Source organism: Mauremys mutica, chromosome 5 (assembly GCF_020497125.1).
Source record: "Mauremys mutica isolate MM-2020 ecotype Southern chromosome 5, ASM2049712v1, whole genome shotgun sequence".
NCBI lineage: Eukaryota > Metazoa > Chordata > Testudines > Geoemydidae > Mauremys > Mauremys mutica.
The window spans coordinates 94,168,150-94,184,731 of record NC_059076.1 but is presented as its reverse complement, the minus strand read 5'-3'; the positions used below and the strand labels follow the sequence as shown (position 1 = coordinate 94,184,731).

Sequence of the window (16,582 nt, the reverse complement as noted above, 5' to 3'; positions counted from 1 at the left end):
TTCACCAGCAAGCTCCTCAAGCCTCTGCCAGTCTAAACCTTCCTTTGCAAGTAGCAAGCAGTGAATCCCAGCTCTCGAGTTCCACTCAAGATGTCTCTTCGTAGTGTCCAGTCCCTCTCACTAGACATTCACAAAAATTAAGTTTGCTGCCTCCAAAGAGACAATATACACACCAACCAGTTCAGTTAGCTGAAGACACACTTCACTTTAATACACAGCATTGAGATGGCTTTGTAATAAAACAAGAATAAGTTTATTAATAAAGAACAGAGATTTAAATGATACAAGGCAAATGAAAAAGAGACAAGTTTGGTTACAAACAAAACAAAATTTGATCTCTACTGTAAAATTTAATTTTAGCAAGTTATCTTTGCCTAAGCAGCTTTCTCAGTTACATCCAGCTACCAGCATCTCTAGACCTCCTGGCCAGGGGACCCAACGTTCACAGACTCAGAGGGTGCTGTAACCTATGTGCCCTAAGTGATGGATAATTAACATGTCTTTTTGTTCCTAAAGTCCATTGTCTCTGCCTTAAGAGCCGGGAAGACTTCATTGGGGTGTGGACTCTGTCCCTCTGTGTGCTTACTAAACTACTGCTTGTTAGCTTGGTTGCTTTGTTTACCTTATATGTAAATGTGCTTTCATTTTCCTCCGCTTGTAATCAAGCCAGTCAGACAGGGGAATACATATTCCTTTGCTAGGACATGTTCAATGTATGTACTGCCTCCCAAACACATTTTAAAGAACATACTTCCAGCACACATAACTCTTTGTACACAATTCGTGCATGTATCAGATACTGATTTTGGGGGCCAATTTACCTGCTTACATATGATACCTTACATGATACCTTTTAGATACATATTATGACAACAGTATGTTGGGGGTAGTGAGTGTGTCAGGCCTGATATGAGTTACAATATAGCAGACTCTTAGGGTTCTACTACTGACATCCCCCTTCATTTTTAAAATAGTTCGACAGCATGGGTTTCCGAAATAATTCAGGGCAAATAATTATGCTGAGAAAACTGGGCACAATGGTTGAATGGTTGGGGTTGTTTTAAGTTTAATATTCAATATTTATCAGTATATATATAATTTAGGAACCATACTCCATCTTAAACTAAGCACATTTTGACATTTACTTGGGTACTGTGTAAGACTGTGTACCCTTAATAAATGTTGCAGAGAGTCTTAGTACAGTCATTTAACATCCTATGTCTTATTTTGTGGAATCCATTGTTCTGCTTTGTAGAACACTTACAAAACCATCAAAGGCTTTTTTCTTCTTAACAAAAAAGCTGCCCTCTGTTAAATGCCGCCCTCTTGTGGCTTCATTTTTTTTATCAGGTATTTCGCTTGAATTTTGGAGGATTGCATCTGCCTTAGAATTGCTGTCTAATTCTGCCAACGAAGTTTCATTCTCAGTGTCACTGGAATTGGTTCTGTTGGTGATTGTATTTCCTTGAGCAGTCTGTGACACCTTATATAAACTATGTTGCACATTTTCATTAAAAAAGCTCTGGGGATGTGTTGAGAAACATACATTCTCTTCATTCTCATGATCAGGTTGTGAGTATTTTTCTTCATTGAAAACTGATTGCATTGTCTCAGAAGAGGTAACACGGCTTGAATCTGTCATAATATTGTGAAACTTCATTTCTGCTGTACACAAGCTAGAATTGCCTTTATCTATTCCAGACAAAACTTCTTGCTCTGTGTATTTATCACATTCCCTTTCATTAAAACCTCTGTGCATTCTTTGTGCACAAGTCCCAGACATGTCCACATGCTGCTGCTCTTGCACTGATGAGCCCTGTGTCTCAGTAATGTTTGGAACAGATTTTTCATCTGTGCTCTCCGAATGAGACTGAAGAAATGGTTCACCAGTGGTTATACTGGAATGCAGAAGTGATGCTTTATTAGCAGCACAGTTCGACCCAAAATCAATAGAAGTGAATATAAAATTATTGTTCATATGAGGAGTGTTAATATTTGCTATATTGAATGTAATGCCATCTTCCCTGTAATTCTTCAGGGAAGAACTCTGAGCTATATGATTTTCTTCTGTATTGATCTCAGTAACATTTTCTTTTTGATCACAGGGGGTGGATCTGTCAAAATGCTGAGTTATAGTAGAAAATTCATAAAGCTGCGAATAAGTGTTTTTAGAAATAATGTTCTCTGTATCTGGAATAGATCTGGGAGAATACTTTAATGGTGGTAATGTTACATAATTCAAATTTATATTTTGTTTGCAGACAGGATTAGAAATTATATTCTGGGCTGGTGAATTTGGGCTGGTGACATACTCAAATATACCAGGAACTTCACAACATGGAGGATTATTTGTATTTGAATCTGACAGGGTTACATGATCATCAAACTTATCAATATGAGATGTGTCAGATATATCAATGTGAGATGAATCTATATGAAGAACAGATGAATATGTTTCAGACATGCCAGTACCTGATCCAGAAATAATAGCTGTTTCAGAATATGTTTCATTCTTATTTTCATGTTTTTCCATAATATCTTGAATTCCAGTAGTAATGGTAGGACTCTGTAGCAATGTGGTGAACTTGCCAGTACCACTGTTTAAGCTAATCACCTGCTCTGTTACTGACGGGTTGGTCAGATGATGATCATCACCAGCATTAGATTGCCTCAGTTCACTGTCTGTTAAAGAACTAGAATCACTCAGTGCAAATGCAGACCCTTCATCTGTGGAACTGCTGTCATTAAACATGTCCACTGGATTGTCTTTATTTCTAGTATTTTCTTCTTTACAGTTAAACTCTTGAATACTAGCAGAATTTTTCTGTGTTTGGTAGGTGTGTGAATTCTCAATATTTATATCACTTTCACAGCTAGAAGGTAAAATAAAATTCTCACTGTTATTGAGCATATCTATGTTGTCCTTTACATCAAGCTCTTTATCACAGTTATGCCTTTTGAGCATAAATTGTTGAGTATTCAGTGGCTGAGTGTGGGAAGTCATTTGTCTCATATTCTCCTGAAGAGACTCTGCAATTTCAGACTGCAACAGATTAGATCTGTTGTTTACATCACTGTATTCAGAACTCTGTGCGTTTGTTTGTATTTGTGCTTCAGAAAATGGAAAGTTAGTTTCTCTTGCAAATAGTGAATTTAAATCTGAAGATTCAATGTGGAGTGAGTAAGAGTCCATGTTAAATCTATTCGCTATAGGAGAGAACCTGCTTTTTCCTGAATCTTCATTAAAAAGGTATTTTGAATCATCACGTGATGAAATGTCATTATTTGATAATTCTCTTTGAAAGTCTTTATTGCTACACTGATGATCTGACATTGCAGAAAAAATGTCATTATTATCAATGTCTATATCTGCTTCACCAGCAGAATTAGTTGCTTGGCTATTCTGAGACACCTTTTCTTTCTTTACTTTGATATAGCTGCTGCTTTGATCTTGGTTTGCTTCTTCTGTATTTAGTGCAAGTACACTGTTATGAAGGGCAACTTTCTGCAAGCTAGTAGCTTCCACAATGCAAGAGCCTACATTTCTTGAAGAGTTTCTGCTACAAAAAGACAAATTTTGCTGTACGTTTGTTTGTGTGTTTGTAGTGTTCTCGCTTGTCAGGGTTTCAGCTGAAAATCCTTGATTAGAAAATGTATTTTCTGAAGCTGAGCTTTTCTTTCTGCATATTTGTCTCCACAGTCTGCCAATGTAAGGTCTAGTGAAAGCACCAAGACAAAAAGCACAAACAAATGTAATGAATACTGAGAGACAGACTGCCAAGGTGAAGTCTCCTTCTGTTCTTCCTTGTCTAATAACAGCATTGATGTCTCTGGCATTTCTAACCAAGGATGGTGAATATTTTTGCTTCACATATATGTCATAGATGAGATATTTCATCTTCATTCTGTTACAAATACATGCATATAGACCTTCTGCAGTTTTCCCAATATTGTATATTATTAAGTTTTTCATTTCATCCTGTCTAATATGAGGAAGCCAGTTATCCTTGGAAATTCTGCCACGGGGTGTCCACCAATAGATTTCTTCATTCCCTGAAATTAAAAAAGATAATGAAATACATATTTAAAAATGTAAATCTGTTGCTTCTTAAGGCTAAATATTCTTCAGTGTGGTAGCCATTTCTATACAGAAACTATATCTGATATATCTTTAACAGTTTTAGACATCATTAATTCTTAAATATTAAATAAAGCCCATTTTCTATTTATCCCCCAACAGTACCCCAATACCCTGCCACCTCACTGTTAGACCACCATACCTACTCATCCACACTTCCAGTTTGGACCATAGTCTTTCAAACTTCCATACTGTAAATACTATAAAAATAGAGGGGGAAATTACTGGAGTTATATCAATATTCTTTTGGTTCATATTGGAAATACTTTACTATTGAACTATAGCAGTATCTTCCTGACAACCACTTGAAACGTCAACTGGTGCAGAATGTGGCTGCTTGCTAATTACTGGCATACCTTTCTCGGGATCTACTTATGCATCTGTTCCAGAACCTGTGTGGGCTTTTACTTTATCTTTGGGTGCAAGCCACTGTATTGATTTTGATCTATATACACTTTATGATTTGGGTTCTGCACGTTTTAGAGATGGCCTTTCTCTTTGCATCCAACCCTGGAAGTAGATATTGGCTGGCATACCTGACAGTTCCTATCCATCCATCCATCCATCCATTTGGGGTAAAGAATTTCAAAAGGAGGGTCCAGAACCCTTCAATTTACTTTCCCATTAGTCTGTCAGAACCCATCTTTGTTGAACCTTCAGGACCATTGCAAAACGTGTTTGTTTATTGGGCCCTATCTTAGAGAGAGGGCTAAGTGGGAAAAGTCTTATCCCTTATGGATGTTGTTAATATTGAGAGGGGTTAGTGTTGATTAATGAGTCAAGAAGAATTTGTTTACAAAGTGAATTATTATGTGTTAAAACCTGAGGTAGCCACACTTATAAATAAAAACAACCCTTTCCCCTTCACACACATGTTACAGACCCAAATAAAAACCCACTTTTACTTTACCTAGTGAGAACAAAAATCACTACAGTGTTACCTCTCATTTCTCTACAACCAGTCCAGAAACATTGTCCCATAGTCATCACTCTGGTAAGGATGGCAAAGCTTATTCTGCCTCCACCATCCTCCAAAATATGTACTGATTTATAATTCACCACCTGTTCTTAACTTCCTGGTATGACTGATTCTACACCATACATTTCTTGGATGAAGAGGTGAAATATGATATCAATATTTTAAAATAACTATTCAAATGTTTGAAAGTTAAGTTCCCAAAAACTCTTTTAATCACAACATTCTAACATTTTAATGTAACTGAAATCTATTTATTGTACAGCTATTCTTAATGAAGATTTTATCTGAGGAATTGTTCCCTTTATTGTGAATTAAGCTTGATTATCATCCTACATATATTTCACAGGAACTGAAAATGTTGGATGGCTATAGTAATTATTACACATACCACAGGTTTTATCCAAGCCACAGTCTAGCACTGCTGTTTCTCCTATTGGGACAGCAATTTTCTTAAATGAAACGTTGTTTATAGGCATTTCACAGTTTAAATGAAACCTTTTGAGAGACAGCAGAGGTTGACCAGAGTTGCTGATCAGTTCATTGCATAAGATACTCCACTTTTTCCTCAAGGATTCAGAAAGAAAACTAATGAAATGTTTGAAAGCAATGAGCCTGCAGTCACATATCCAGGGATTGTTTGATAAATCCACTTCCCATTGAAGTATGTTCAAGTCAATGAATATCGCTTTTAGAAGGGTTGTCATAGCATTGTTGCTGAGGTTCACAACCTATTTGAAAATAAGTTACTCAAAATTAATTTATAAAGAGCTGTATAGAGCAGAGGGTCTCAAACTGTGGTCCGTGGACAACCAGTGGTCTGCGAGCTCCAGTCAGGTGGTCCGCGGATAGTTCCCTCTAAGATGTGTGCATGGGCAGCTGCATACAAGAGAATGAAGGGCCATCCACCTAATTAGTGGAGCCGTGCAGGCGTGGCTCCACTAATTAGGTGTCTGGACCCTAGAGAAGATGTACATGTAAGGTGAGGTGGTGGCATTGGGGAGAACAGGGGGTAAGAGGGAGGGGGCAGTGGGGTGTGAAGAGGGGGTGGGGGAATTTGGGGTGTGCAGAGCTGCAGTGGCTAGAGAAAGAGGCAACTTTCCTCAGCTCCAGGGCTGCGGCTGCTGCGGAGAGACCCCGCTCCTTCCCAGCCCCAGCTCAGGGGCTGCCATGGCGGGGGGGAAAGGGCACATCCATCGCATTAGACAGGTAAGACGACTGATATTAAAATATGAGTTGTGTGCTTTTATTTGTGGAACAAAAATATGTTAATTATTATTAAGGGTTTTTTTATATAGCGCTTTTATCCAAAGTGCTTTACAGTAGTTAGCTAACGGTACAAGCAACATTTAGAAAGATCATTAAGTGGTCCGCCGAGACCCTCAGCAATTTTCAAGTGGTCCGTGGAAAAAAAAAGTTTGAGAACCACTGGTATAGAGCGAATGGTGTCCAACTTCTGCATCATTAGCAATAACAATTATTTTAATAAACCAGTTTTTATGTGCTAAGCATTTTTAAGGAAGCAGGAAAAATACCTCCCAAATGTTCTAGATGTAACTGTACTAAAGCACTGTTTATTAAGTGATTCAAAGATATGGAAAATTCCAACGTTAAATTAAGAATGAAGGTTTTTGCCCACAAAAGATGACAGTATCTTTAGAACTCTTTGATCCTCGATGTGACTACTGCTGCACAAGGGCCTGGAAGCTTCATGGGGTTCTTTCCAGGAAGTTTCTTCCATAGTGTAGAATTGTATCCCTCCTTTGGCAGGGAGAAGTCCTGTCCATTCAGTGGTGTTAATTTCAGATGCTTCAAAGGAAGGTAGTTTTCCAGTATTTTCAAATATCTTCCTGATCCAACTGGTGAACAGTTTATGCTCTGAAGAATGAGTGTTAAGTAGCTAGGGTTAAAATTATAAGGGTAACTGTATGTTAAAAATAATTCATCTCTGTTTTCAGTGTACAGTTTTTAATTTCAGAGGGCCTCTTTGCTGTTATGTTAGGGGGAGAAATAAGTAACACACCCTAGCTAACCATCCCCACCCTAGATACCATGGGCTGATTATTTTATCTATTTCCGTCATAGCTCTTTCTACTCGTCTCCTTTCCAAAATAAATAATCTTAGTCTTTTTAATTTCTTTATCTGTTCATGAAGCAGACATTGACAGGAAAAAAATCCTGAGATAATATATGCACTGAACTGAGGGCTTAATTCTGGAAATACATGGGTTGGCCACTAAGGCTACGTCTATACTACCCGCCCGGGTCGGCGGGTAGCGTTCGACTTCTCGGAGTTAGATATATCGCGTCTCATCTAGACGCGATATATCGAACTCCGAACGCGCTCCCGTCGACTCCGGAACTCCACCACCGCGAACGGCGGTGGCGGAGTCGATGGGGGAGCCGCGGACTTCGATCCCGCGGTGTCTGGACGGGTGAGTAGTTCGAACTAAGGTAGTTCGAGTTCAGCGTACTACGCTATTCGCATAGCTGAACTTGCGTACCTTAGTTCGACCCCCACCCCCAGTGTAGACCAGGCCTCAGATGGGTGCGTGTGTACATATGCTGTAAAAGCAGTGTTAAAATACATCTATATTCTGGTCAATACTAGGCCCATGCACATTGCTTGTGCTTTTAATCTGCACCTCAGTGTGTGTGTACAGGCCTTTGCCATGGTTCATGTAGCCTAAGCAATGCCTAGTGAGGGATCCATACAGCAGGGAACTGGGACAACGAGATCTTCTGCGCTGCATGCCCCCTGCTGTGCACAAAGTGCCCAAAGCACTTTGCCTCCTGTTAAATTTGGTCCAAATTGCAAGTGAACCCATAAAGGCCCCTGTTCTGATACTTGTTTTCCACTTAATTTAAAAGGAGCTGTGTAACATGCACACTCATTTAAATTATGCAATTATTGATATTCTATCACCTTGAAATTGGTGTGTAAGCACATGTCTTAATAAGGGTTAGGAAATATACAAAGAGTGGCGTTAGCCCAAAAGAGAAGAAGAAAGGCTTGCCCTTATAAACTAGAACACTTACGAAGGTTTACAAGAAAAAATAATCTGCATATTTTACAACTCCCCCTATATAGCTATGGTTTAAAGCTGTTGTCACAAGACTGTTTGTTTGAGGATTTTTTCAGATATACCCCATTTCCTTTAGATTAATGTTTACACTTGTATACTGATGATTGTGGATTAATATCTTATTGCTTAAGAGTTATGACACTTAATGTCCTTAATAAGTATTCTATGCACACCATTTTCATTTGGAAAATCATAATGCCACATTTACAACCTGCAAGTTTTTGAGATTCTTGAAGGCATCTGGATGAATTTTGGTTATCTTGTTGGTCTGTAAGTAGATGTTCTTTTGTTGGGAACAGTTCTGAAAATCACTGTGATCAATCTATGATATCTCATTGGATGACAGATGCAGACTTTGTAATGATTGCAGCTTCTCTAGTCCTGAAAATACAAAAAAAATTGTCTAACATACTTGGTTAACATACACCTAAAGCCCAAAGTGCTTTCTCCATGTTTCACCAATTTTGCCTGGTAAAAATGGTTTTCTGTTTTCTTGACAACAAAGTTTGTTTTAATTACTGGATATTACAAATGGTTGCTGTAGTTTTTGGTTTTTCATGCATATTCTATTCAGCATTATTGTCTTATTTTTAAACGGGTACAGAGTATCAATACCATCGTTTTAATCTTTTGGCAAATCAATAACATCTGAAATGTTCTTTCCAATGTGCGAGTTCATTAAAGTAGTAACATTCCTTAGTGCTGTCAAAAACATGCATATTTCCCATCTGCTGCCTGCTGTAGCTTCATGCAATTTATAATTTTTAATTTACCTAGTAAAACATAACTAGTTCTGGACCACCTGAGCTCCAAAAAAAAACCCCAAACAACTTTTGTGATATCAGTCTTAAATTTGTGTGAGTGTGAATAGGTTACATGAGTATGTCTGGCTTCGAAGAATAAGCACTCAGTGGCTTCAAAGGGATGCTTAAGTTAAGATGTGCTCCCCTGCTTGGGGCACAGAAGGGATTTAGCTCAGGGGTAAAACTTTCCCAAACGCTAAGTCCAATTCTCAAAAGTGACTTAAACACTTAAGGGAAAGTCTACACTGGAGCCGGAGGTGTAATTCCCAGCTCAGATATACATACCTGCGCTATCTTTGATCCTAGCATGCTAAAACTAGAAGTATAGCAGCTGTGGCAGGACAAGTTAGTGGTTCGAGCATGAACCTGAGGTTTCAGATGGGATTGTACTTGAGGCAGCTACACTCTATTTTTAGTGTGCTAGCTGCATCAGAAGTAGATGGGTATGTCTACCTGAGCTGGAAATTATACCTCCATCTGCAGTGTAGACACCCTAACTGTCACTGAAAGTCACCGGGACTTAGGCTCTCCTACATGCCTGAGTAACTTCTGAAAAATTCACCCCAGAGCTCATACGGCTCATTGGACCCCTACATGAGAAAACCCTTGCGCTGGATGAACAGTTGCTCAATCCCACCCTCTGGAACCATTGTGAAAAATAGTTCCATTCCTATCCAGGTGCTGACTTGTCCATTCCTGCAGTAAAGTCAACCAAGTCTTGTCATTGGTATCAAAGGCTCTGTCTTATTTATAATAATTAACATGAACATTTGAACCTTTGTCCTTTTGATAAGAGGAGATCTTCAAATGGAGAAACGTACATAGTTTCCTTCCTGTACTCAGGTCAGAAATGCAAGGCTTCCAGAAATGCTGCCTCATTGTCACTTTCAGTAATGTCCCTATAGGGCAGATTAGAATCAGGGCAATAACTTATGTGTTTTCTTGAACAAGACAAGAGATAGTGGGAGGTTTTCCTGAACAGAGCCTAACAGCTTTTAATTAAGCTGGCACCCTGCCTTCCTTAACGGAAGCATTAATGATGTCTCTAGCAGTAGACACTATATCTCCTTGCTCATGTCCACTAGCCATGAGGCACATGTGTCTGACTTACAGGCAGTGGCCTCTAAAGGGATTTTCAGCAGTGCTTAGGGTTGGCCTAAATCTGTTCCCAGTGAAGTTAATAGAAATTTTACCATTCATTCTATCATTGACTTCAATGAGAGCACAGTTAGGCCAACCCTAAGCACTGTTGAAAATCCCACCCGGAAGCTGTCCTACCACTTCTAGAACCTGGTTGGCTGAAACGGGCCAAAACTCACCCAGAGAGAAGGTGGACATGGCATTTGTCCCCACCAGATATGAGGGGTGCCTCAACTGAAATGGCCAAATCAGTCTGATTATTATTTTAACTGGGAAGATAGAAAACTGTTCAGAGTAAGAAATGTTCACAATATGTTTCAAGGCAAAAGCAGCTCTGCTACTTCAGAATGTGCATCACTTGAAATAGTTTGGTTGAGCAAGATCCTCTGGATCAGTGGTTCTCAAGTTTTTTTTTTTTAAATTTAATTAATTAATTTATTTATTTATTTTGCAGACCACTTGAAAATTGCTGAGGATCTTGGTGGACCAGTTAATGATCTTTCCAAATGCTGTTTGTACCGTTAGCTAACTATTGTAAAGCTGGGGCTGGGAAGGAGCGGGGGTCTCTCCCTCTCTTTCCCCCCCCCCCCGGTGCAGCAGCAGCCTAGCTGGGGCTGGGAAGGAGGGTGGTATCTCCCCCACTACAGCAGCCACAGAGCTGAGGCTGGGAAGGAGGGCCATCTCTCCTCGGCAGCCGCAGCCCTGGAGCTGGGGAAAGTCGCCTCTTTCTCTATGCAGCCTTGCATGTCCCAAATTCCCCCCACCGCCTCTTCTCACCCCACTGCCCCCTCCCACCTACACCCTGTTCCCCCCTCCGCCACCACCTCATCTTACATGTGTGTCTTCTCCAGGGTCCAGGCACCTAATTAGTGGAGCCACACCTGCGTGGCTCCACTAATTAGGTGGGTGGCCCTTCATTCTCTTGTGTACGGCTGCTCAGACACACATTTTAGAGGGAAATATCTGCGGACCACCTGAGTGGAGCTTGTGGACCACTGCTGGTCCACGGACCACGGTTTGAGACCCTCTGCTCTGAATGATATATTGAAGGAGAAGAAAATTTTCTTTGCCTCAATGACAGTCACAGCACAGAATTTAAAATATCCATTCGAAAAGTATTTATCCTCTGAACCGCAAACCCTAATGACACTAGTGTTCTGAATTCCATCTGCTACATTGTTGTTACTATGCCAAATTGTAACATCACTACACATTCAGTGCAAATGGTGTCAACCTGCAGACAACCTCTTATCAGTTTCTATCCAGAAAATCTGTAGGACAGTCACTTGGAATTCTCTGTGCAACTTTATGAAGAACTTTATTGTTTGGTTACCTCCTTGCGGCCATGGTTACCCTAGAAACTTTTCCCAGTATAGCACGTCAGTTAGGGGTATGATTTTTTTGTGTGTCTTTGACATTGATATGCCTACAAAAGCCCTACTGTAGATGCAGTTATACTGGCATAAAAGTGCATTTGCTGATATATGCACTTTTATGCTGATATATGCACTAAACTAGGGAGGTTTTGGCAAAGCTTTTCTAGTGTAGACCAGACCTCTAATAAGAATTAATGCTTAGCCTCTCCTACTGCAAAATCTACTTATGAGGTGAGAGATCCCTAGGTCTACCCTTCCCCATTCACCAATTTTATTTTTAGGATGCCTTTATTTTGTTTTCTGTTTATTGAGAAATTTCTTGGTCTTCTCTATAATTAAAAATCAATTTTTAATGCTTGTCTTTTTTAAAAAGAAGTTGTTTCTGTTTATGGTGTATTTACTATGTATCCCCTGCTACTTCCAGTGATATTTTCAATGTTCCAATATTGCTATTGTTTGGATGTTTATATTTACAGAGAAATATGGTGGAGCAATTCAGGCTCCAGGCTAGTCAAGGCTCTTAAAGTACTTCTCTTTGAAGAAAAAAATGCCTGTAACTAGTTCACTGATCACCATGTGCCCACCTACCTATCTCCTTCAAGCCGAAGGTTCCATACCCACTTTTTGTTGCATCTTTTTAAACAAAGATTTTATTTAGTTTGTATCCACCGTTTAGCTTGAAATGAACTGATGACAGCATGCAGTGTCCCCGGCTGAAGCTACTAGCTCAGAGATGAGCTATGGGACTTCCCTATCCAGTCTGTAGCACATTGGCCAAATAGCAATCTGCTACAGTTAGGTATTTTTGGAGCAAGACAATTAAAGGCCAGTAGTTATTTTGTCTTGATGTCTTAAATATCAAGCTTTAACGCAACATTGTTACTGCACATTTATTATTTAATTCAGGGGTTCTCAAACTGGGGGTTGGGACCCCTCAGGGGGTCATAAGATTATTACATGGGGGGTTGCGAGCTGTCAGCCTCCACTCCAAACCCCGTTTTGCTGCCAGCATTTATAATGGTGTTAAATATATAAAAAAGTGTTTTTAATGTATAAGTGGTGTTGCACTCAGAGGCTTGGTATGTGAAAGGGGTCACCAGTACAAAAGTCTGAGAACCCCTGGTTTAATTATTTGTATTGCAGTAGCACGCAGAGGCCCTATTGTGCATTCACTTTGCACACACACAATGAAGACAATTGCTGCCCCAAAGAGTTTACAATCTATGTATATTCATATTTATGCATTTATTCATGTGGAGAGACTTGTAGCTTCCACATGCTTATCTGAAGGACACGGGCACAATTCCCCTTCAAATCACATGAATCAAGCAAGAGCCATGTGTGACAAACCACCATGTAGCCACATTCTATGTAATTTTAAGTATTCTATTCAGGTAGAGGGCACCATCACTGTGCTCCTTAAGTGTGTGTGTGCTAGCTGCCATTCATTGCTGCTGTCCCATTGTTAGGACGGGGGGGTTAGGAAAGGGGAGAGGAGCTGGTGATAAAGTGTGAGTTACTTGTTGCAAAAGTTGCACAAAAGAGGTAATCACCCTCCATCTGTCCATAAATTAACCATGATGAGTACTAAATTTGTACTAGGACAGGTCTAGTATCAGATCAGAAATACAAAACTATAGTTACACAGCCCTCTTCCTAGTGGTTATGTATGAGAGGGAATTGTTTTATCATTTATAATTTATGACCCTAGAAAGGATTTTCAGACAATAGAATAGAAACAAGTACATTTGGTTAGCCCATTTGCCAAACTTTGGTGCTCTACCATCAGTAATGTACAAGACGTGGTCAAATTTTACTCTCAGGTTCACATGCATAACTTCTATTGAAGTCAAGGGTAGCTGCATGCATATATCTCAGGATATAATTAGACAACAGTTACCTAGCTTTAACTTCCAGCTACTAATAAATTGCACAATCCTGTCCTTATGTAAGTATCATTAATTTCAATAGTTTTTGCAAATATCCCAGAAGTGCAAAACTACATTATATTCATGTAAATCATGACAAAGTTCCTCTCCTGGGCGTTTTGTATTTACCATACACTAAGAACCCACTATGATCTAATTCAGCGGTTCTCAACCTGTGGGGTTTCCATGGAGTCACCAGAGCTTGTGTTAGACTTGCTGGGGCCTGGGGCCAAAGCCTGAGCCCCACTGCCTGCAGTATAGAGACACCCTAAGTCTTACTGAAAGTCACTGTAGCTTCAGTCCTGGTGGCAGGGCTCAGGTAACAGCCCCCCACCTTGGGGCTTTGGGCTTTGCCTCCCCCACAGCCCAGGGTGATGGGGCTTGGCCAGGTTCAGGCTTCAGTCCCCCTTCCTGGGGTCGTGTAATAATTGTTGTTGTCAGAAGGAGGTCGTGGTGCAATTAAGTTTGAGAACCCTGATCTAATTTATATATGTTCTACATTGTAATTCTATGCTAGTGAGTTTTAGTACTGCATGCCAATATTTTCATCAAACCAGTGTTCCTCTGTGCAAAGGACAGCCAGAGCCTCTCTCCCATTTATGACAGCTTATCAGGCATAAGATTATGTTTACCTAGCAAAACAATCAGTAAATAAACCCAACAATGCATGTTCTAACTCAAGCTGTGGCTACAGCCTTCACAGAAAAGCCTGATTGGTCCAACAAGATAACAATCCAAAACATCTTCCCACATGCTATAGAACTGGTTGGAGATAACAGGGCAGAATAGTGGAGTGAAAATTAACACACTTGCTGCTGAGTAGTTGCTTCTTCATGTGCTGAAGGATTTGTATGACTTTAGGCTTGTTTAGCCTTCTGGATAGGGACTTTTCCCTATGCACGTAAATCTTGTTCTCTGCAGACCATACACTGACTGTGGCTAAACTGCATGCTTCTTTCAGCTGCTGTGGTGACCATCCCTGGGTAGTCCCCTCCCCTTGCATGGGTGTGATTAGCAGTGTAGATTGAGGCATGGCTTTAGCAGTGAAGATGTACCTGAAGGATATGGGTATGTATTTGAGCACATCCTGTATGCAGCTCTCGATTCGCACAAGCCAGGCCTCCCTGTCTACAGTATTTTTAGTGGTGTGGTGTCCTACTGCCTCCTCACTGCTGGAGTCTTTCCCTGGAAAGACTGGCAATGGGGAGGCATCAGGGAAAGGCTTCAATAGCGCCTCATGATTGGAGCCCTTCCCTGCTGCAGGGGCTCAGCAGCAAGAAAAAGCTCTAGCAGCAGGGAAATGTTCGGGATGGGGGCAGGGTGGTGGGAGAGGGAAGGAAGCTGCTGAAGCCTTTCCCTGCTTCCTAGCCTCTGCCAGAGGGTTTCGCTGAAATGAGTAGCTACACACCACAGCATGGATGCAGTGCACTTTTCACTGCAGCGTGTAGCTACCTGTATCCTATACTCAGCCAAAAGTGTTGTGAAGCCTTAGACACTAAAGTTTGTGAATCTGAGAACATGATCAGAACATTGTGTCCAAAAGACACGCAAATTAATTTTCCCTTTTCTTCAACACACCAGGAGCATCATGAACAACAATACGTATATATATTCTTCTTAGTTACTTGCTCTTGGCTTAAATTTAAATTGTGGGCTCTTTAGGGTGGGGGTTATTTTTGTGTCTGTATGGTGCCTACCATATTTGAGTACTCGGTGAATAAATATAGCTGCAGTAAGTATCTAAGCCTTAAATCCTTCCCCTCCTAACCACAGTTGCTAGTTTGGTTGAACTTTTTATTGAACTGCATTAATATATAGCTAAGTGTTTGGCAAAATATTGTTTTGAAAAAAAACTCACAATTTGCCTGTTTTTAAATTTGTGAAACTTTGAAATTATTGAACTATTTAATGCAAATTTTTCTCCATCTCTTAAAGTAGTGTATTATAAAATTCCTCACCTTTCTCCACTGATGTTCTTGTGAATAAGGTACTGGACTAGGACTCAGGAGATCTGCATATTGTTCCCAACAGCTTGCCTCAGTTCCCTATCTATAAAATGGGGGACAATTAATACTTCTGTACCTCAAAGCGTATTGAGGATAAATTCATTAATGTTTGAGGCATTTAGCTACTACAGTGACAAGGACCATAGAAAAGCCTGTAAATCTTGTTCTGATCTCTTTGTGCATGAATCTTTCATGTCCACTATGTATAAGACAGAATTAAATCAGATTCAGATTTACATAACACAATCAACTAATTAAAACAATCTATAAAATTATATATTTGAAGTCAACTCTCTTAGGTACTACTCACCTCTTGGAATTGCAGTAAGATTATTTTTCTCAATGGACAAGACTTTTAAAGAAGGAAGGAGATCGTAAGTATGAACTTTTCTATGTTTATCAGTCCAGTGTGCAGGTTTATGTATATCCAGTGTGATGTAATGGATGGTATTACCACTGAGATTTAGAGTTTCTAAAAGTGGTCAATTTCTAAAGCTATTTAAAGATAGCTCAGAAATCAGGTTATTACTAAGATTCAGATATTTGATATTCCATTTTTCATCTCTCCAGTTAGACCAGAGTAAGGTAGTAATATTATTATAACTTAAATCAACTACTGTTACTGTTTGATATGTCTGTGGGAATAGTAGATTTTCCAATGAAAGGACAATTAATCAAGAACTTCCCATCCCACCAGCAGTCAGAATTGTAATAGATACCAACACCAGTCTGCTGTGATTTGGTCTCTGACAATCCGGTAAAATTCAGGCAAAGGACCACAACTATGACCTTCACATAAGGCTTCGCCATAATATCTAGAAATAAATATGCAAAATTATAATAATTAAAGACCAAAGAGAAATCAGAAAAACCTTAAATGTGTTTCTTTAAAGAACCCCCCCCTCACTGCCAGTTCATATTAAACATTCTATTTCATTAAGAGAGTCACAATTACTTTGAAAAATGCACATTTAGTCTGAAGTTGTTAACAACTTATTTTCAAATTTTCTTACTTTTCTCACAGATGATCAGTCCATAGCGCAGCCACTCAGAAACTTGTGAACTACTAACATCAGGGACTTTTGAACTCCAATTTCCTCTACTGTACATACTTATCAGGGAGCAAAGT

At 39.7% G+C, this 16,582-nt stretch overlaps 1 protein-coding gene across 1 annotated transcript; it reads right to left on the bottom strand.

The window, feature by feature from the left end:
• Window positions 1–232: 232 nt before the first annotated feature.
• Window positions 233–16,563, bottom strand: LRRC66 (leucine rich repeat containing 66). Its single transcript, XM_045019658.1, is given in 6 exon segments — window positions 233–4,053; window positions 5,449–5,845; window positions 8,412–8,581; window positions 15,764–16,083; window positions 16,085–16,268; window positions 16,467–16,563. Coding segments are annotated over 6 exon segments (3,999 nt in total). The 3' UTR covers window positions 233–1,222.
• Window positions 16,564–16,582: the final 19 nt, after the last annotated feature.